The following is a 22,160-nucleotide window of genomic DNA, read 5'->3' as shown; positions in this document are numbered from 1 at the left end:
TTTCATGCATACTGAGTTTTTTACACTGTTAAAGAGTTGGATTCCCATGCTAAACATGGACAAAGTTTCAAAAATTAAGTTGTACGTTTGAAGGAGTATTTTTGTTCCCAGGTTTGTCACAAGTTTTGGAAAGTTTTTTTCGAGTATGGCTCTGTGTGACGTTAGATGGAGCGGAATTTCCTTATATGGGTCCTGACGCACTTCTGCCGGAAGAGTGCGCGCTCCCGTATAGCGAGGCTGAGCAGCACAGACATTTCACTGATCAGAGCGATTCACTGATCAGAGCGAGAGCGTCGCGAAAAGTCACAAAAGAAGTGTGTTTTTGGTTTCCAGGGCAAGACAACCCTGCACAGATTACCAAAAAAAACAGCATTAAGGGACCAGTGGATGGAGTTTATTTTTACAGAGCATCAACGGAGTTGTGCAAGTGTTTTTGTTTGTTCCCTGCATTTCGAAGATGCTTGTTCACAAGGCCCAGTTTGACGACGGATTTGCGTATCGTTTATTTCTTAAGGATGATGCAATCCCAACGAAAAAGGGTCACGATCGTGTGTTGGAACCGCATGCGGTGAGTAAAACTGCTTAAAATATCTCTGCCTCCTTGTTAGTGCGTCCCCTCCCCTGCCGGAGACTCGGGTTCGAGCCCCGCTCGGAGCGAGTCATTGCTGATGCTGCTCTCGTTCAGTTTCAGCCTCTGGATCTGATTCTGGATCATAAATAAACGGCTGAATCTGACTGTAAGCCATAGTTTGTTTTGGATGATGGTTTTTCCCTCACGGTAATGTCACAGCTTCCACATGCTCTCAACGCAAAAGCCTGCTGGCGCTCATGATTCTTTAGCTCCGCCCACACGTCACGCCTCCAGGTGCTCGTGTTTTTCCGGGAAAAATCGGTACAGACTATCTTTCTCTTATGAATATAATAAAACTAAAGACTTTTTGGAGTTATGAAGGATGCAGTACTACTCTATAGGTACTCAAGATTAACAGGATATTGAATGAAAACGAGCATTTCACCCCCCCCTCCCCTTTAAAGTACTGTTGGATTAAATGCAACAAAATAAAAGTAAACCAACTTAAATTAAAAAAAGTCAACAGATTAACTAAGTAAGTAACTAACTAAATGAATTAATAAATAAATATAAGTTTTCGAGTTCATAGTTTTAGAAATCAACAAAATTAAAGAAACAAGAAGCTTTTAACCTTAAACTTGTTGACCAATAGAACGATAACCTTCATGGAAAAATAGTCATGGTGAATCAACCAATGTGTTATAGTTTGATAAATGTGAAGCTTTAAATAGAGCAGTCTGACTGTTTTCACCAAGTAAGACATGTTCCTGGATCAACATCTTTGTTGACCAACAGATATTGTGATTAACCAATCAAACTTGAAGAACCAGTTTATAGTGTTCCAGGGTCAACAAAATATGTTGACCTAGGAAAGCATCTAACTCAGCAAAATCAGGACATGAGCAGGTGCATGTGGGCCCTGGCAGTTTGGGGGCCTGTCGAGGTGGGGGGAACTTTTAACTGAAACGAGGGAAAGAATAGAGTCCTGCATTGGCCTGGCCCTTGTCCAACAGCTTATGCGCATTCTCTGCACGAGTCCGACTGGATCCTGTGTCTTTTTTCTCTCTCTGTCTTCCCCATTACACAGTTATAATGGCAAAGTGGTCATATTTGTCTTTCTTTTCTTTATTAAGTAAATTTAGAAATATGTTCAGTGAGTTGAGTGTATGTTTAACTTCTTTATGTCCTAGCTTTGCAGGATGAAAGGAGTGAAATTATTTCTTTATGAAATGGATAAAGCCAAAACCCAGGAACTCACACACTGCAGATGCCATGCAATAAAACTAAGGAATCTTCAAGGAGCATACAACAATTAAAATTTAAAACTCCTTGCTCATTTACACATCTTTTTCAAATGTATTTCAAAATCTGTTTCTAAAGTCTAAAATGGTTTGTTGATGTGGTTCATTTTAAATTGCAAGTTGTCTGGAACTCATGTGGACATTGTTACATGGATGTGGTAATCATAACTAAAGCCATTAACTTAATCCTAGAAGTTCAAACCACCAGGAAAATCTTCATATACTGTACTTTACATCATTATTGCAGGTGTTCACCTCTGTATAAGGACACTCAGTAAATAATATGTTTTATGTATGTTAAAATATGTTTTTTCTAAATAATTAACCACTGGTTTTTAAAGTATTGTTGGATTGAATGCAACAAAATGAAAGTAAACAGACAGTGAGGTAGCGTCTGGGTATGCAGGGTATGCCGGTGCGGTCGCCATGATTTTACCAAGTAAGACATGTTTTAATGATCCTGGATCAACATTAATGTCCAAAAATATATACTTCATAATTTCCTAAAATCAGTGGGAAATCATAGCTGATTAACAAGAGTGTAGAAACACCTTACACTGATTGTAAGCCTAAAACAGATATTTTCTGAATAGTTATATGTCAGTTCTGATGGTCGATTGGAATGTTGATCCAAGAACATGTTGTACTTGGTAAAATCACATTCACCTTGCAGGAGCATTCAGTACCTGATTTTATCAAGTACGACATGTTCCTGGATCAACATCTTTGTAAAATATGATGACCTAGGAACACATCTAAATCAGCAAAATTAGGACATGATCACATGCATATGGGCTCAGGCAGTTTGGGGGCCTACTGAGCTGGTGGGAACCTATTAAATGAAATGAGGGAAAGAATAGCACTCTGCAGATGCCATGCAATAAAACTGATCTTGAGAAGGGACCTTCAAAGAGCTACAACAACACTCTCCTTGCTCATTTACAACCCCCTTCCTCCCTTTCCTCTCCCATCCTGCCTCTGCTTTTCCTCTCTCGCTCTTCTCATCCAAAAGCAAGACTATCCATATGCTCCATGTGTTACATCTTGTGACTATATTATTCTTATCCTCCATGTTTCGTATCATTTTAAAGGTCTTCATGTGATTGGTAAAATGTTATAAATTTTACAGTAGTCACTTGTATTATGAGAAATATTGAAAACTTTTGTAGAATTATTCTCTGCTGAGGAAGGGGTATGTCCCATTTTAGGGTGTGTGGGAATGCTTATCTATCTCCAAACCAGGTGAGACCCTGGGTCCATGATAACCAAAAGACCTTTTATGTTTTTACAACTGATTTGTAGATTTCTTTGTTTTTCTTATTTGGGTATATAAGGGAAGTGACAAAACATTGCTGGGCGATTCTGTAGCCAGAATGTGTCTCCAAATCTGTGTTCAGGACAGATCATACGGAAGAACCAATGGATGAACCACTGGGGACACCATTAGGGGCTTCTGTTTTCTGACTGTCACTGGCTTAAAACACGGTGTAGTTCTTGTGGTTATAGGAAAAAATTTACTTTTTGTTATGAGAATAAAGGGTGCAGCTCACTTAAAGGTATTATAACCACTCTCCATCCTCTGAATAAGTTTAGAACTGACGAGTTTGTTTCTGTGGGTTCACTAAATCAACAAATTTTGTGCTTTTGTAAAATAAGGAATGAAAACATGATGTGCTTCCTGTCCTCTTGGTTTTGAGCAGGAGTGCTTCACCGACATGATAAATATATCTATAGAATGCTTTAAATTACTATTTTAAAACTCAACCATTCAACCAAAAAACAAAAACTCATTCATTATGTTATCCGTAAAGATGCATTTCTCTCTAAAGGCATGTCCATTGAGGAGATGGCAAGTCAGGTTAATCAAATTACTTTTTGCAACATTGACTCAGAAAACATTAGTTTATTAACAATTAATTCAAATATGCCCTTACTATTATTATTTTTTTTAATTCTTTATTTTTTGGCAGCTGTGCCCAAATTGTGTTTGCATTCTGTAGCCTAAACTGCAACATTTTTGTGCCACGTTTAAAAATAACTAAATAAATAATATGAACATCATAATATTTTAAAAATGAAGTCAAAATTAAATTAAAATTCCATCTATTGCCCTACTTTTCAAAAAAAAAAAAAAAAAAAGTATTTGGCATCCGTTATTCTTTTTTTACTTTTTTTAAAAATCTGATTGATCGATTTATTTGTTTGTTTTGAATTGTTCAGATTTTTTTCAACATACATTCAAATATTCATGCTTATTTTGTGCTGCAAATATTTAAGCGGAAAATATCATTGATTCACTGTTTATTGTTTGTATTTTATCATAAAATTGACAGAAAGCTGAGACTTTGATATAAAGCTTAAATAAATAATTTACAAGCATTAGCCTATACCATAGATAAAACAGCTTGTGAATAGTCATGTTTCATGTAACTTTATTTACTTGCGAAAAATCAACAAAAGGGCCTAAGTTAAGTTAACCAAGTTGCTGCTTGTGTTTGGGGGGACCCATTTTTTGCATATGGGCCCTGGGCTGACTTGCTACGCTACTGCAACTGGTGCAGTCGCACCGGGACCTGCTACGAATGGATCAAGGGCGCCCTGCTACAGTATCTACCTCGCACTTGGCCCCGTCTCAGCTAAGGATGGCCCTGACTGTGGTAAGTATATCATGGCATTGGTGACAAACACAAAAACACCAAGCTACGATGATTCAGAAGAGATCAGGTTACACAGTAACTTCTCTCAAACTGAAATAGATTTTTTTTATGATTTTGCACTGCCTTCTCAAGGTCATTATATAATGTATAGTGAACACATATTAAATTGTATATCAAAGGTTTCTTTTAAAAAATGTACTGCCCATTTCTTGCAAGATTAGTACATATTTTGTGAAAACAGGAAGCTTTATATAATTGCATCTCTGTGGGGGGAAATTGCTTAATTAGTGTCATGAGCAGGTCAGTTTTGTCAAAGATGATGTACAACTCAAATATGCAGAAAGATCTAGCAACATATACTATTTGTTTTAATGATTAAATGATAACTCAGTTAGTTTGGAGAAAAATAATATAATTATTATAAAAATTAAGGCTTATAGCGCCTTGTTCTCCAGTCAAGGTGTTTTTTATTAACCCAGCACATTGCATAAACATCACTCTTTGGTTTAACATGAGCTTTTTATTGCAAGTTTAAACCTTGAGGTGCAAATGCAGTATCAGGGAACATGTGGGAATAAAAAAGAAAGAAAAAAGTCTGTCTTATATCCTTTTCCAATAAGTGCGAATAGATTTTCTAGAGAAGAATTGTGTTATGAAATGGATTTATGGTGTGGTGAATTTAAAAGAAGGGTTTCTGATTCAACTGTCACAGAAGCAAGTCTTGAGTCATCACCCTTGTGGCCTTGACTAAGTTGCTCTGGATAAAAGTGTCTGACCACTTGATTATTTTTGATGTTGTGTCATAAAACTTCATAGGCTAAAAAAATGACATAGGCTAACACATGATAGTTAAACTTGAACATTTAATGCATAACATGGTTAAAACCACAACATAAATTTAACTCCATTAGTTATAAAGCATAAACAACTGGAAAAATATTGACCCATTTTACTGAACCATTTGTACTGAACAATGTCTTCTTTTCAGAAGAGTGATAACTTTCTGTTTACATAACTTTCTGTTTACATACCTTTCTGTGTACATAACTTTCTTGCAACACCAGGCTACTTGTTCTCTGTGATTTTCTAGAGAAGAATTGTGTTATGAAATGGATTTATCTGCTAAATGCATACATTTATTTTTTAAATATTTTTTGCTGTCACAGAAGCAAGTCTTGAGTCATCACCATTGTGGCCTTGAATAAGTTTCTCTGGATACAAGTGTCTGACCACTTGATTATTATTGATGTTATGTCATAAAACTTCCTCAGTTCAAAAGCTTAAATTGCACTCTATATGCTTATTCTTTTATATAGTGGATGGCATATTCACTGCATTAGAATGCTGTGAATAAAAATTAGTGAGCAAATAATAAAAAAAAAATAATAATAATAAAATGTATTTATCTATTGCTATTCAATTAGTTGAGAGCCTAGAGAGTAGTGTTCATCCTAACAATTTAACTTTTTATACAGGCGCATCTCAATAAATTAGAATGTTGTAAAAAAAAGTTAATTTATTTCAGTTATTCAACTCAAATTGTAAAATCTGAAGTAGTTTAAGTCTTTGGTTCTTTTAATTGTGATGATTTTGTCTCACATTTAACAAAAACCCAATTCACATCTCATCTCAACAAATTTAAATATGGTGACATATCAGTCAGCTAATCAACTCAAAAGTCAAGTCGTCACCTTTATTTATATAGCGCTTTAAACAAAATACATTGCGTCAAAGCAACTGAACAACATTCATTAGGAAAACAGTGTGTCAATAATGCAAAATGACAGTTAAAGGCAGTTCATCATTGAATTCAGTGATGTCATCTCTGTTCAGTTTAAATAGTGTCTGTGCATTCATTTGAAATCAAGTCAATGATATCGCTGTAGATGAAGTGACCCCAACTAAGCAAGCCAGAGGCGACAGCGGCAAGGAACCGAAACCCCATCAGTGACAGAATGGAGAAAAAACCTTTGGAGAAACCAGGCTCAGTTGGGGGGCCAGTTGTCCTCTGACCAGACGAAACCAGCAGTTCAATTCCAGGCTGCAGCAAAGTCAGATTGCAAAACACCTGCAAAGGTTTCCTGAGCCTTCAAAATGGTCTCTCAGTTTGGTTCAATAGGCTACACAATCATGGGGAAGACTGCTGATCTGACAGTTGTCCAGAAGACAATCATTGACACGCTTCACAAGGAGGGTAAGCCACAAACATTCATTGCCAAAGAAGCTGGCTGTTCACAGAGTGCTGTATCTAAGCATGTTAACAGAAAGTTGATGGGGAGGAAAAGGTGTGAAAGAAAAAGATGCACAACCAACCAAGAGAACCGCAGCCTTATGAGGATTGTCAAGAAAACTGGATTCAAGAATTTGAGTGAACTTCACAAGGAATACACTCCTGAACCACAGAGAACATCAGAGGCGTCTTACCTGGGCTAAGGAAAAGAAGAACTGGACTGTTGCCCAGTGGTCCAAAGTCCTCTTTTCAGATGAGATCAAGTGTTGTATTTTATTTGGAAACCAAGGTCCTAGAGTCAGGAGGAAGGGTGGAGAAGCTCATAGCCTAAGTTGATTAAAGTCCAGTGTTAAGTTTCCACAGTCTGTTATGATTTGGGGTGCAATGTCATCTGCTGGTGTTGGTCCATTATGTTTTTTTAAAAAACCAAAGTCACTGCACCCGTTTACCAAGAAACCTTGAAGCACTTCATGCTTCCTTCTGCTGACCAGCTTTTTGAAGATGCTGATTTCATTTTCCAGCAGGATTTGGCACTTGCCCGCACTGCCAAAAGCACCAAATGTTGGTAAAATGACCATGTTGTTGGTGTGCTTGACTGGCCAGCAAACTCACCCGACCTGAACCCCATAGAGAATCAATGGGCTATTGTCAAGAGGAAAATGAGAAGCAAGAAACCAAACAATGCAGATGAGCTGAAGGCCACTGTCAAAGAAACCTGGGCTTCCATACCACCACAGCAATGCCACAAACTGACCACCTCCATGCCACGCCGAATTGAGTCAGTAATTAAAGCAAAAGGAGCCTCTGTCAAGTATTGAGTACATGTACAGTAAATTAACATACTTTCCAGAAGGTCAACAGTTCACTTAAACTTTTTTTTAAAAATGTATTGGTCTTATGAAGTATTCTAATTTATTGAGAAAGAACCAAATTATTAAACTACTTCAGTCTGTGTGCAGTGAATTTATTTAATACATTTAATACATGTTTCACAATTTGAGTTGAATTACTGAAATAAATGAACTCCTCCACAACATTCTAATTTATTGAGAAGCACCTGTATATTACTTTTTATTTTTCTTTTATGTATTTACCAGAAACTTTTATCCAAAGAGACTTACAGTGCTAACATTTTTTACTTAACATTTCATTAATATGTTTAAATATGAGTTCACCTCAAGTATCTCTAGCCAAAGTAATACCTTTGAAGACACAAGTCCAGAGAGCGCACACAGCCCTCACATGGACTTTAAACAACAACAAAAAAATGTACTGTACTTTTACACAATCACTTATATCACCTTTCTCTGTCATTTAAAATAAAGATGTGGCTTTTATGGGACAATTGTCTGGTTTATGGGATATTTTTACAACCTAAAATTATATATTAACTTATATTAAGCATCATTATGATGTAAATTGAATCCCTAACACTGATCTTTTAGCTTTAGAGTATCTCTACGCATAATCAGAGAGAAAAGAAGATCTGTGGATATAAGCATTGAGCTGGAAACAAGAAGAGCTGAGATAGGTAGAGTTATTTCAGGTCTATTCATAATTGAAGGATACAGAGTGGGTAAACAGTGTGGTGATGATGGATTGGGTCAAGACTGTGTGTTTAGTGCTCTGGGTTTTCACATTCAACTCAGTAGCAGATGATTTTAAAGAGCAAGCCCTGAAACTGATGGCTGACACTCCACTTATAGATGGGTAAGTCAATCTTTTATCGACCCTGTAAAGAGAGAGAGAGAGAGAGATCTAGTGGAAAGAAAAGTGGAGTTAAAAAAAGGTTTTGAAACATTTCTTAAAACAAGATATTCAATGTACAGTCCCTGAAAACAAGTTAATCAATACCTTGTGGGAATTTTGCGTCTAAATCATCATCATTATTATTATTATTATTATTATTATTATTATTATTATGAAAAACGATTTATTGACAAAACAATTTCTGAAGGTTGGATAATTTTTGAGGTTTATACATAATCTGAAAACTGAATAAATAAGATGATTTATGGTTTGTTAGGATAGGATAATATTTGGCAGAGATACAACTATTTGAAAATCTGAAATCTGACGGTTAAAAATAAATCGCCTTTGAAGTCCTTATGAAGTCCAAATGAAGTCCTTAGCAATGCATATCACTAATCAAAAGTTAATGTTTGATATATTTTCAGTAGGAAATGTACAAAATATCTTCACGGAATGTGATCTTTACTTACAGTTATATCCTAATGATTTTTGGCATAAAAGAAAAATTGATAATTTTGACGCATGCAATGTATTCATACAAGGACACTTTCAATATTTTCTCTTATTATCTCTGATTCTATCTGAAAGTGATTTAAAATCTTTTATAAAACAGACACAATGACCTTCCCTGGCAGATGAGGAGTTTGTTTAATAATCAGCTCAGCATGGTGAACTTGAACAAACTAAACACCACACACACCAATATCCCAAAAATCAAAGAAGGGCGTCTCTCAGCACAGGTAAAAACACACTCAAACAGGACTGTACAGTATACACAACATTAGATCATTCACTATAATGGGCAAACTGAATGTGTGGTATTATTTGTTTTTCTGTTGCAGTTCTGGGCAGCTTATGTGCCATGTGATACCCAGTACAAAGACGCAGTCAGACAGACCTTGGAGCAGATTGATGTAATCCACCGGATGTGCCATGAATACCCAGAAGTGTTCAAATTTGCTGCTAGCAGTCAAGGTAAGACAGTGAAGCAGCAGTAAATACTGTAGAAATCCTTGTAATAACTCGAAAAAAACTTCAGTATTGGATATACAGTTACATGTTTGCAGTACAACCAGGGCTACCCTTTTCGCTACAACATGGATGATAGTAGGGTAAATTAGCAAAAAAACAATTATAATAATAAACAGATGGACAAAATCCATAATCTTATATAAAGAAAGTTAGAAGTGACCTGAACAACCACAACCACTGTAACAACCACCCATCAACACCATATTCCTAAAGCACCCTGGAATTATTATGGTAATGATGATGTGTACATTTGTAATTGTTTATCGTTTTTAAACCAAAAGGAAAATGTTGTTGCAGATATATTGGATGCCTTTGAACAGAATAAGACAGCGAGTCTGATTGGTGTAGAAGGTGGACATTCGATTGACAGCAGTTTGGGTACTCTGCGCACTATGTACCAACTTGGAGTCCGCTACCTCACTATCACACATAGCTGCAACACACCATGGTGAGTGTCTATTCCCCGCAGAGTACACACCATACTTCATAGCACTTTAAATAAAGAGATGGTCTGAGATGATAGCATAAACACATTCACCTTAAAAAGAACATACAGTTTGATCCAGCAAGGTGAGGTAAAAACCGCTCAAATTATGATTTCAACAGTTTGGAATTAAGTAAACATAAATCTGTCTAAAATCTGTGCCAGAGACATTCTAAAAAAAAAAATGTTTTTTTTAACACACCCACAAAACACTGTCACTAGTAATGTGAGAAATTAGAGGGAAATTCCCGGAACGTTCAATTGTAAACAGCAGCTATTCCACAGAATTCCTATTTTGCATTTAAGGTGGGTCTAAAATAGAAGCTACATGGGTTTCTAAAGAATGACCACATAAAAGGCCACACAAATGCATGTGCCCATCTGATTAGAGAAGGGGAAGAATTTCAGTTGAATACTATATTGTTTTTCTTTACCACGTTTTGCTCTTACTTCCTTCTAGGGCAGACAACTGGCTGGTGGATACAGGATCTGAGCCTGAAGTGCATGGCGGTTTGTCTGAGTTTGGCAAGGTTAGACACAGAGATGTTTAATGTCAGATTACTAAAATCAATCAATCAATATATATATATATATATATATATATATATATATATATATATATATATATTCCCAAAAATAAACAATTCCCAACAATTATAAAAGACTCATGCTTAGTATTTACTTTAGATTTAAACCAAAATGATGAATGCATAAGTTCAAATTTGCTATTATATGAAATTAGAATTTTCACTTAAAACACACACACACACACACACACACACAGACACACACACACACCAACACACACACACACACACACACATACACACACACACACACACATATATATATATATATATATATATACATATATATATATATATATATATATATATTATTTATTTATTTTTTTACTTAAAACACTTGGATTTTAATTTTGTTGTTTAATTTAGTTTGCTTATTAATAAAGACAACTTACAGACTTCAAAGACCTAAATTTTTTGAGATTTTTTGTGTTAAAGACAGTATATGTACATCACATACAGTTTATATATATATATATATATATATATATATATATATATATATATATATATATATATATATATATAATATAAATACATATTTTATCATGGCACATTATTTACAGGACAGTTATTATCATAAAACATTAACATAACTCTAAAATGTTATTAACTTTGGATATAGTGGTGGTTAATGTAGGCCACCCTGACTTGCTGTCATCTTTTAGAGAAAGTTTAACTCATTATTGCTGTCTGTAGAGACCAGTTTATTTTGTCCTTTCAGCAAGTGATCTTGGAAATGAACCGCATTGGAATGCTGATTGACCTGTCTCATGTATCAGAGAAAGTCATGAATCAGGTGCTGGATATCTCTGAAGCTCCTGTTATCTTCAGCCACTCCTCTGCCTACAGCATCTGTAAGCACAAGAGAAATGTCCCTGATGATGTTCTCTTGAGAGTGGTAAGAGTCCCGTCAATTTACAACCTTAAAATGTTACACAACAGTTATTGCCCAAAAAGAATTGACCATGACGCACTTACTCATCCATGTTCATAAAAAGTTTGCAATACGTTACTCACTACTGATATAAAGAGATGTTATAAAAGATAAAACCAGATGCTTTAACTAAGCAAAATCAAATGGATAATCTCAGCTGTGATAGGCAATAGAACAAGTCTACAGGTAATCACAGTTACTGTGATATTCATTATGTTAGGGTGGTTTCATAACAGCGGTTCAGGCTGCATGTTTACCGAATTACTATAGAAAAGTTTATCCAAATGCATAGACAATAGTGCTGGGCAACATTTAATTGCAATTAATCGCATCCAAAATAAAAGTTTTTGTTGGCATAATACATGTGTGTGTACTTTGTAAATGTATTATGTATATATAAAACACACACATACAGCATATATATATATATATATATATATATATATATATATATATATATATATATATATATATATATATATATATATATTATATTATATTATATTTACATGTATTAACAACATGTATATGTTTATATTCATATAACATATTTATATATATATAGGCTAAATAATAAAAATACATGTTACACACATATATTATGTACACAAAATATTTTATTTTGGACGTGATTAATCACAATTAATCGTTGCCCAGTACTTACAGACAATAACCAACAAGTGAAGACTCAGAGGGCTATAAATACACAGTAATAACTGAACTAAATGAGACACAGGTAAAAAATATAATCAGTAGCTATGGCGACAAGTAATGATATATTTTTAAACAATGATAATCGAAGAAACAGAAAAAACAAAAAAGAAACAATGACCTGCAAACTAGAAATCTGTGAAAACAAAACCGAAACCTAGAACTGAACGTGACAAGCACAGGCTGAGTTCCGCTAAAAAATTATGGCCTTCCCTCCTTAACTTTCCATTGCCTCGTTGACTCAAATGTACACGTCATTGGCTACATTTACACTGTCAGTTTCTGGGAGTGACAACCGCATTTACCTACAGGTGTGAGTTTGGAAAATCCTGTTCACACAGCAAATTACAATAGCTTTTCAAATACTGTGTGAATGTGCAAGAGGAGTCAAGCATGTATTCCTTACCAGCGACAAAAATTCCTCTTTGCTCCACAAAGTATTTTTTACCGTGTGGGAACATGATGTGTAGTGTGAGAGTGGCATGGCTTGTCACACATAGCAACAGTAACTAAGGAGCATGGGTTTTTGTGAAGGGTCAATTAATTATGTTGTACAAGTGCTGAGTGCTTGAAGTGGAACCCTTGCAATGGGCTGAATTGGAACATCCCAATATGAGACATTCAATTAGCAGTTACAATTAGCAAACCTCTGATGTACACACATATTGGATTACAGGCCTCCCTAGAATGCATTCTAATTGGTCAGTCTTTTGTAACTAATAGCCATCAACTAGTCAGAACTGAGAGGTTAACCACTAATGCCCAGCATCAATAATCCCCTGAATGCTTCAGAATACTTCAGAAACAGAATTGCATTTTTTAAAGAGAAGTGAGATCTATGTGGCTTTGTGTACAGCCTGTACACCAAAGGTTCCAGTTATTATTATGGCACTTGCTAATGTCAGCAGGCCCAGTTATTAAACAATGGTTCATAACTCTCAAATTGTGTGCAATTAGCATTCAGATTTATCACATGGGGCCCTATAATACACCCGGCGCAATGCGATGCAAGGCACAATGCAAGTGTGTTTGCTAGTTTCAGTCCGGCGCCGTTCACATTTTTCCGTCTAACGCCACTTTGTTTAATTAGCAAATGCATTTACACAAATTTTTGCATGCATGGGTGTGCTAGACTAAAAAAAACTTGTGTGTTCAGACACATTGCTGGCACAATGCTATTTTAAGGAGGTGAAAATAGACTGCGCCATAGACCAACTCAAACCTGGTCTAAAGTCTGGCGGATTGTCTTTCTTTGTTATTTAAAGAGTGTACACGCTGCTTATTAAACACAGGGACGCACAGCAGCGCACAAACATGCCAAAATATTACAAATGAAAGGATTGCAATGCATACAATTTTTTTGTTGTATATGCCTATATGTCATAATGGATAGTCATCGCATGTATCAGAATTTGACTATCTATTTGCTCGCACACGAGCAGCTCAGCTTAATCTCGGAGACGTGTTCTGTCTTTGCGCTTGCCAAATTCCACCATGTAAATAGCAAATCCGACGTGGCACGGGCGCAACTGGCTGGGAATGGAAGATGAGACTCTGATTGGTTTATTCCACGTTATGCCCAAAAAACACCCATTACTTATTAACAGAATAGAGACAACCCGTATAGACCATGCGCCTGTGCGCGCCAACCGTTTTTCCATCGTTAAAATAGCAAAAGTGGATTTGTACATGCCCTGAGTGCACCAGCGCCATGCCCTTTACACTTTGCGTTTAGATCATTAAAATAGAGCCCATAGACAGGGTCCCCCATCAACAATACAGCAATGCATAAAAAAACTTATGCTGAACATATTTTGAAGATTTTGAAGAATGTTGGTAGCCACTGATTTACACAGTATTTATTTCCATACTATAAAAGTCAATAACTATCAAATCAAAATATTTACACTGTTAAAAATATTCCGTAAAATATACGGTAAAAAAACGGCAGCTGTGGTTGCCAGAATTATACCGTAAAAAATACAGTAAGCCATTTTTGGTTTAACGGTTTTATACTGTAAAAAATACTGTTACACTGTTGTAGGTTTAACGGTTTTACTTTATATTTACAGTTTAATAAATTGACTGACATAATAATAATATACAAACTTATTGAAGCACTGAAATCTGTTTTGTACCTTTGTATTACACTGGTAACCACCAAAAGCAGGTGGCGATGAGAGAGTCACGTGGTGAAACAAAGCCCCATCACAAGCAGCTTTTAAATTATAAGATACATAGAAGGTGCACGGTGTCATTCACACAAGCACCAAACACCATCATGGTGAGACTCATTAAACTGTAATATGCAATAAACATTAATTTAACAACATTTTATGTAACATACAAACCTTATAAACATAACAGATGAGAAAAAATTAAGAAGAAACATAGTTATTTCAAAGAAAAAACATCAAATTCAAACAAAATTTGAAATGCAACGAAGAGAATTCTGGGAACGTAAGTTTACGGTTTTCCCCTGTAAAGTTTACAGGAAATTACCGTTAACCAGTAAACAGGTTTATACTGTAGCATTTTCACAGTTTTTTACAGTTAAAATCACAGTCATTTTTACACTTGCATTATCCACTGAAGAAATAACCTCATACAAGTTTGTAACAACTTGAGGATGAGTTAATGATGACAGGATTTTCACATTTTAGCCAATAGGTGCATTTCTAAGGCACCTAAATTATCAACATAATTCAAACATTGCTGAAAACAAAAATTATACACAATCTACTACACTACTCATGATCTCTGATTGATATTTTATACATTATTAGCAAATAAAAGTCATTTTAGTATAATTATTTTTTTTATCATTGATTTGAAGTAAATCAGAATGAGAAAAGAATTACTTTTATATTGTTAGCAATATTTCAAGATAAACATTAAGGTTTACCTGATTATTCATAAATATTTTTAAGGAAAATCATTCAAATATGATACAGTATATCAATTATGATAATAAACTTTCAAGATAACCTTTTTTCTTTTCATGTCAATTTTTTTCTCCCATGTAAATACTAGCAATTGCACCAAATTGCATATTTTGCTCATTTGGGGCCTTTGGATGAAACTGAGGTGGGGGGTTTTTTCTCCTCTTTGAGTATGAGCTCAATATTGTCCTATATTAGATTTTTCTGACTATTATTTTAACAATAGGCTTTACAGGGTTAAGTAGCACTCACACATTACTCAGAAAGTGTAAAAACCTGGTTTGTAATTTGTGTGTATTTAAAAGGAGAAGTCTAAAGTAAAATATTCATTTTCTAAAATGTTTTTCAGAAACAAAAGAGAGGGATTGTCATGGTTAATTTTTATAATGACTACGTAACCTGCAGTCAAACTGCTAACATCTCAGATGTTGCTGGTGAGTCCTTTTGAAAACAACCTCACTGCCTGCAACCCTGCAGAGCATTCCTACATTGAGCACTTCATGATATAAGACAAGACATTTATATGTGACTCCATTTCTCTATATGACATTCAGATCACTTTGACCATATCAAGAAAGTGGCTGGCTCTAGTATCATTGGATTTGGAGGAGATTATGATGGTGTGCCAAGGTAAGCAGGCTGATTTGTGAATAGACTGCCTGCAATCCAATCTAATGATAATACTGCTCAATGACACTGTGGTACATTTCACATTTGTAAAGCGTGTGTATTCTATACAATGAGAATTGCCTTTGATTAATAATACCATTAATAAATAATGCTATGGTTTGAACAGGGTGCCAGAAGGTCTAGAGGATGTATCAAAGTACCCAGACCTGGTGGCCGAACTTCTTAGGCGCAAATGGTCAGAGGATGAGATCAGAGATGCTCTGGGACGAAACCTGCTGAGAGTGTTCAGGGAGGTGGAGGAAGTAAGAGCAATTCACTCACAGTTTCAAACTCTGTAAAATATCAAATCTACTGCCCTGTTTACTGGACCTTTTTCTAAAAATTCTAAAAAGAAGCTTTTATGTTTTAGGTAAGAGATCGCCAAAAGGGTACCAAACCAGATGATATACCCATCCCTCTTAAAGAAGTTCAAAATCCCTGCAGGACAGACTTCGGTTACGAAGATAAATCCAGTTCAACATGCATAAAATCTTTCTATCCACTAGTCTTGGTTCTGTCACTACTGAGCAAGTTATTATAGTTGACTGTATACTCTTGTAGTACTGTTTTTGGAGTATGCAAAGGATCTCTGATAAAGAGTTAACCAATAGATAAATTCTGTAGGGGAAAATTTGAGATAGATTAGTTTAGAGCAAGTGTTTTTAAGAAATGTAGACTAAAAACGAAAATCAATTGGATATGTAATTATTTGAAAATCGCCACTTTTCTGTTCCGTGCCATACAAGTAAAACGTGTGAAAAGCTATTTATTATTATTACATAATATTATAAAAAAAATAAAAATAAAAACTCTTCAAAGGGGAGAATAGCCATTATGCAATGACTGAAAAAGCAAACTGAAAACATCAGTTTTTGTACCCTTTTGCTATATTTGTCCTGTTAGATTTAATGGTTTTCTATTGATTCATTAGAGGTGAAAACCAGCCAATTATAGTCAGCTTTATTTAAATGATGATACTGACCACTCTGTATGACTTGAATTTTTTTTAAAAAGAAAGAAAAAGTAACCAATATAAGGCTAATATTCCTGAGACAGAACAATGAAATCCCTATGGTTAACTAGGTTAAATTTAGGACTGTTCATCACTTAAATATGACAAACTGACTTTGAAAGCCTGTGGCACATGTATATGTATGATCAATCTAAATAAATAAAAAACTATCCAAAAGCACCATCTATTGGACACATCATTGAATATTCTGATATAGGCTACTATATTAAAGCCTTCTTTCAACATATCTGTAAGATCTTCTTGATAACAATAAAAAGCTGATTTTTTTTTTTTTTATTAAATTTTTTTTATTGGTCATTATTCTAATTTCTGTTAGCTAATTCTAACCTTTACAATAAACCTTACCATTCTCTTCTGTGTCACTCATTTAAGTACACCTTAATAAATGCAGTTGATGCCCTAAGCTTTTTCTACCTGATCTGACCCTTTTGTTTGTAAAACCTAATGAAGTCAGGTGTGTTCCTTCATATAAAATAATATCTTTATTTAAAACCACTTAATATATATATATATATATAAATAAATAAATAAATATATATATATATATATATATATATATATATATATATATATATATATATATATATATATATATATATATATATATATATAACAATTTAAAATAATAGTTGATTTGAATAAACTATTTGAATATACTTTAAAAAAAAAAATGTATTCCTGTGATGTAACGCCATAGTGATGCAAAGCTGAATTTTCAGCATCATTACTCCAGCCTTCAGTGTCACATGTAACATCCATTCATCTATCACATGATCATTAAGAAATCATTCTAATATTCTGATTTATTATGAGTGTTGGAAACAGTTCTGCTGTCTAACATATTTGATGAATAAAAGGTTAAAAAGAACTGAATTTATTCAACAAAAAAATTTCTGAATTTATTCAACAAAAAAATTCTAATAATATATATTCTTTACTATAACTTTTTAGCAATTTAACACATCCTTGCTGAATAAAAGTATTGATTTTATTTAAAAAAAAAGAAAGAAAAAAAGTTACTGACCCCAAAGTACTGACCAGTAGTGTATATTGTTATTACAAAATATTTGTCTTTTAAAAACATAGCTTCTTTTTTTTTTCTTTTTATTCATCAAAGTATCCTAAAAAAGTATCACATTTTCTGAAAAAAATATTAAGCTGCAGAACTGTTTCCAACTTTGATAATGAATCATCATATTAGATTGATTTCTAAAGGATCATGTGATAATGATCCTAAAAATTCAGCTTTGCATCACAGAAATAAATGATAATTTAAATTATAATAAATGTAAAAAATTTGAATAATATATCACAATATCAAAAAAAAAAATCTTTATTTTCGATCAAATAAATGCAGGCTTGATGAGCAGAAGAAACTTCTTTCAAAAGCATTAAAAATAGTAATGTTTCCAAACTTTTGGTCTTTACTGTGTACATGTACATACACACACACACAAACACAAACACATACACACACACACACATATTCAGTACGTATATATATATATATATATATATATATATATATATATATATATATAATATATATAATGCTATTGAGCTTTAAATTTGTATTTAAGCCCATTCGGTAATGAAAAGTAGCAATATTTTACATATGGTTTACAGTTTATTTGAATAATTATGAAAAAGATAAAATGTGTGCATTATAGCTGACACCTAAATGAACACTTTACAGTATGTTTTATGAAAGTGAGTCATTCTGTTCAAATGCTATTGAGCTTTAAATTTGTATTTAACCCCATTGGGTAATGAAAAGTAGCAATATTTTACACATGATTTAAAACTTATTTGAATAATTATGAAAAAGATCAAATGTTTGCATTAGCTGACACCTAGATGAACACTTTACAGTGTGTTTTATGAATGTGAGTCATTCTGTTCAAATGCTATTGAGCTTTAAATTTGTATTTAAGCCCATTCGGTAATGAAAAGTAGTAATTGTTTTCCACATGATTTACAGCTTATTTTAATAATTATCAAAAAATATAATAGGTGTGCATTATAGCGGACACCTGGATGAACAGTTAACAGTTGTTTTCATGTTAGTCATTCTCCTTGCATGCTATTGACGTTAGAGAAGTGTATAGTAGCCTAGTTTCTCGTGTAACTTTAGAGTCGGCCCCTAGATTTGCAAATATCGAACGTCCAACGTCAAGCCAAACTTTATGCCAGTATAAAACTGGGAACTCTTTCATTATAATCATAATCCATAAAGATGCACTTATCTTTAGAGGCGCATCTAGAGACAGCGAGTCAGGATCGGAAATTAGTTTATTAGTAAATAATTCAAATATCTCCTTACTATTTCCCCCTGTCACATTTATGGTATTTACTTTTGCCGGTGCTTTGTGACAAGCTTAAGATTATTGTGTATTTTATAGCAGAAGTGTTCCGCTGCTGACGGCACGCACTGCTGCTGCGTGACACGAAACACCGTCGAGACGCTCTTGACAGTCGCGGTAGCACGGCCTCGTGTTGTTTCCACCAGCGCGGCAATTATTATTATTATTCCATTACTAATTGATGTATGTATAAAATATAAAATAAGGAGAAGCCTAAAACAGACCCGACCCGTGTCTCAGGCCCGTCGTCAAGGGGGGGCATCAGGGGGCAGTGCCCCCCCCCAAATGACTTTTTGTGCCCCCCTAAACGTAACGCACAGAACAATTAACCAAACTTGCATTACTGTGCATTCACACCGCCGGCATCGAGAGCGTCAAAGTGGCCGGAAGTCATTCCTTTTCAATGTAAACCAGCATCGAGGAACGGCGCGGCGCGACTTGGCCTTTGAGAGAGTCGAGCAGAGTTGAAATCAAGGCAACTTTATGGTAATGAGCTATGACGCGGTTGGGCAGCAACCAATCGGAACGTAAACGTCTTCCGCTTGATAGCATTCCAGAGGACGCAGCTCCGATCAAATTAGTTCCCAAGCAAAATAGAGGACAGGTTGATTATTGCTGTTTCGCGTTTGCAGTAATCTATGACGTGTCCCTGTTTGCGTACAGGGACATAAAAAAATAATTAAAAGTGATACGTGGACCAAGGTGTCTGAGATCGTTCATTTTAAGTAAAGGATCTTAATATTTCGTCCACAAAAATATTTAGTGAGATTAATTAATAACGTTAACCTCCTTGTGGTTAGTCTGCATTAGAGCAACTAGTTTGTTTGCTTTACGGCCACTTTCAACTCAAATAAAGCAGTCTGGCAACGTCAGAGCGTTCACGAATCTTTCTGCAGTGTCGTGAGAAGAGCGACAAGAGCGGCAGCCTACGCCGCCGGTGTGAACGCGCAGTTAGACGTTTAATGTTGATTGTCATTGATTTACATTATTGCATTTTTAACGTTGTTTCAGCAGAATTTGGCTCACAGGAACAGTAATCACTACAACGGTAACACTAGAAATGCATAACACATTACCTTCAGAAATGATTCAGACGATTCATTATTCAACGCATTATTACACAGAACATAATTTTAAATATAATTATATTCATAAATGACTGTTAAAACATCCCAAAACAGCACCCAAACCTTGCAAAGACCTACCTCATTAATTATTCAAATACAACAGCCAATGGCAAGTCTCCAGCAGCAGACCTTTCAATATGTTATTTTTGTGTTAGTAGTTTTATTAATTCAAATTACAATATGCAGTTTGTGTGTAAGTATATGTATATATAAATCATGCAATTCATTTAGTTAAGCATACAGTATTGTATTGTTTATACGCAATTCCTTTGCGCAGCTGAGCTGCGCGTTGCATGCGATCTCAGAATACATTTTGGGCGGTTTTGGAAATGTTAAGAGACAATAAACAGAGACGTTGAGATCAAACGGTGAAGTATTTTATTTGAATAATTGAACAAAACAAGACTATTGTGGTCTATTTTAGTTATAGCCTAATATGGGTTTATGTTATGGTCCGTCTCAGATCATTAAAAAAGTGTGCCCCCCTATGAAAATTAAATGCCCCCCCATTTGGTTTGTTCTGGCGACGGCCCTGCCGTGTCTGAACTATGATGTGAAAATTTGCCCGAAGCCGGCCCGAGGGGGGTAAAAACGAGGAGGCGGGTCTGCAATGAGGTGCCGGATCCGGATCCGGCTTGTTCTGGCACAAATTAAGCCCTGAACACACCTGACTTCATTAGGTTTTACAAACAAAAGGGTCAGATCAGGTAGAAACACCTTGGGACAACAACTGCATTTATTAAGGTGTAGGTCATGAGTTTCTGTATGATTTTAGCAACCATTCTTGGAAGTCGTTGGAACACTGATAAGTGTTCAAGAATTATCTGAAGTTGTATCATTCACCCTATTTATGCAATAAACATTGGTGCCTGTTTATACCAGTACAATAGTTGTGGTTGTAACAAGACCTGTGTATGTCCACAAAATGATTCAGACAAAATTTTAAAAGCAAAGCTGAAACAGTCACAGTTAAAAGTCAAAACTGAACTCATTTAGGTGAATGCTCTTTTTAATTCCTTTTCCTTATACATATGCCATTGTACTGAAATACTATACAGTACAATATTCAGTTAAATGTTATTATTGATATTTTTATGTTAAAGTATTCTAAAAAAAATTATTACACTTAATTTTAAAGTGCCCTTGTTACAGTGTAATAATACATGTAAGTACTAAATAATATTAATTAATGTACTTATATGGATACGGTTAGGATTAGGGTTTGTGGTATTGGGTACTTGCATGTAATTATGCATAAAATTATTGTTATTAGAATAGTAAGTACATGTTACATGTATAACAAGGACACCTTAATATAAAGCATAACCAAAATATTAACTAAATAATAATAATAAAAGTAAATAAACATGATTTTTTTTTTTTACCTGATAGCATAACATTATAGTATTGTATATAAAGTAAGTATAAATTGTCAAAACAACTAGAATAAAAAAAAAATCAATAAGAGTGTTCATGGTCAAATCTTGTATTTTGCAAGTCTTCAGTTCCCAATAATAAATAAGTGTACAATATTCCATAATGAAAACAACCTCTTTATTATGAGTGCAATTGATGGGTTAAGAAAAATCTGAGAATAAAATTAGCCAAAAACCATGAAAACCAGGGGCACAAGTCATTTGTATTGTTCATCTGCTATTTCCCAACTAACACTATATAGACCTGTGTTAGTGTCACATTCCTGTGTCTTCTAATGCAAAATTGTCTTAAGCAGGTTTTCCTTCTTTTGATGTTGAAACATCTAAAGAC

At 34.6% G+C, this 22,160-nt stretch overlaps 1 protein-coding gene across 1 annotated transcript; it reads left to right on the top strand.

The window, feature by feature from the left end:
- The first annotated feature begins 8,198 nt into the window (after positions 1-8,198).
- Positions 8,199-17,067, top strand: dpep1 (dipeptidase 1). Its single transcript, XM_026268234.1, has 10 exons — positions 8,199-8,469; positions 9,125-9,251; positions 9,354-9,486; positions 9,841-9,991; positions 10,488-10,557; positions 11,336-11,512; positions 15,551-15,635; positions 15,756-15,831; positions 15,998-16,133; positions 16,241-17,067. Exons 1-10 carry the CDS (start codon positions 8,351-8,353, stop codon positions 16,409-16,411), a joined length of 1,245 nt encoding a protein of 414 aa, XP_026124019.1. The 5' UTR covers positions 8,199-8,350; the 3' UTR covers positions 16,412-17,067.
- The last annotated feature ends 5,093 nt before the right edge of the window (positions 17,068-22,160 follow it).

Source organism: Carassius auratus, chromosome 7 (assembly GCF_003368295.1).
Source record: "Carassius auratus strain Wakin chromosome 7, ASM336829v1, whole genome shotgun sequence".
Classification (NCBI taxonomy): Eukaryota; Metazoa; Chordata; class Actinopteri; order Cypriniformes; family Cyprinidae; genus Carassius; species Carassius auratus.
This window is presented reverse-complemented; position numbering and strand designations above follow the sequence as displayed.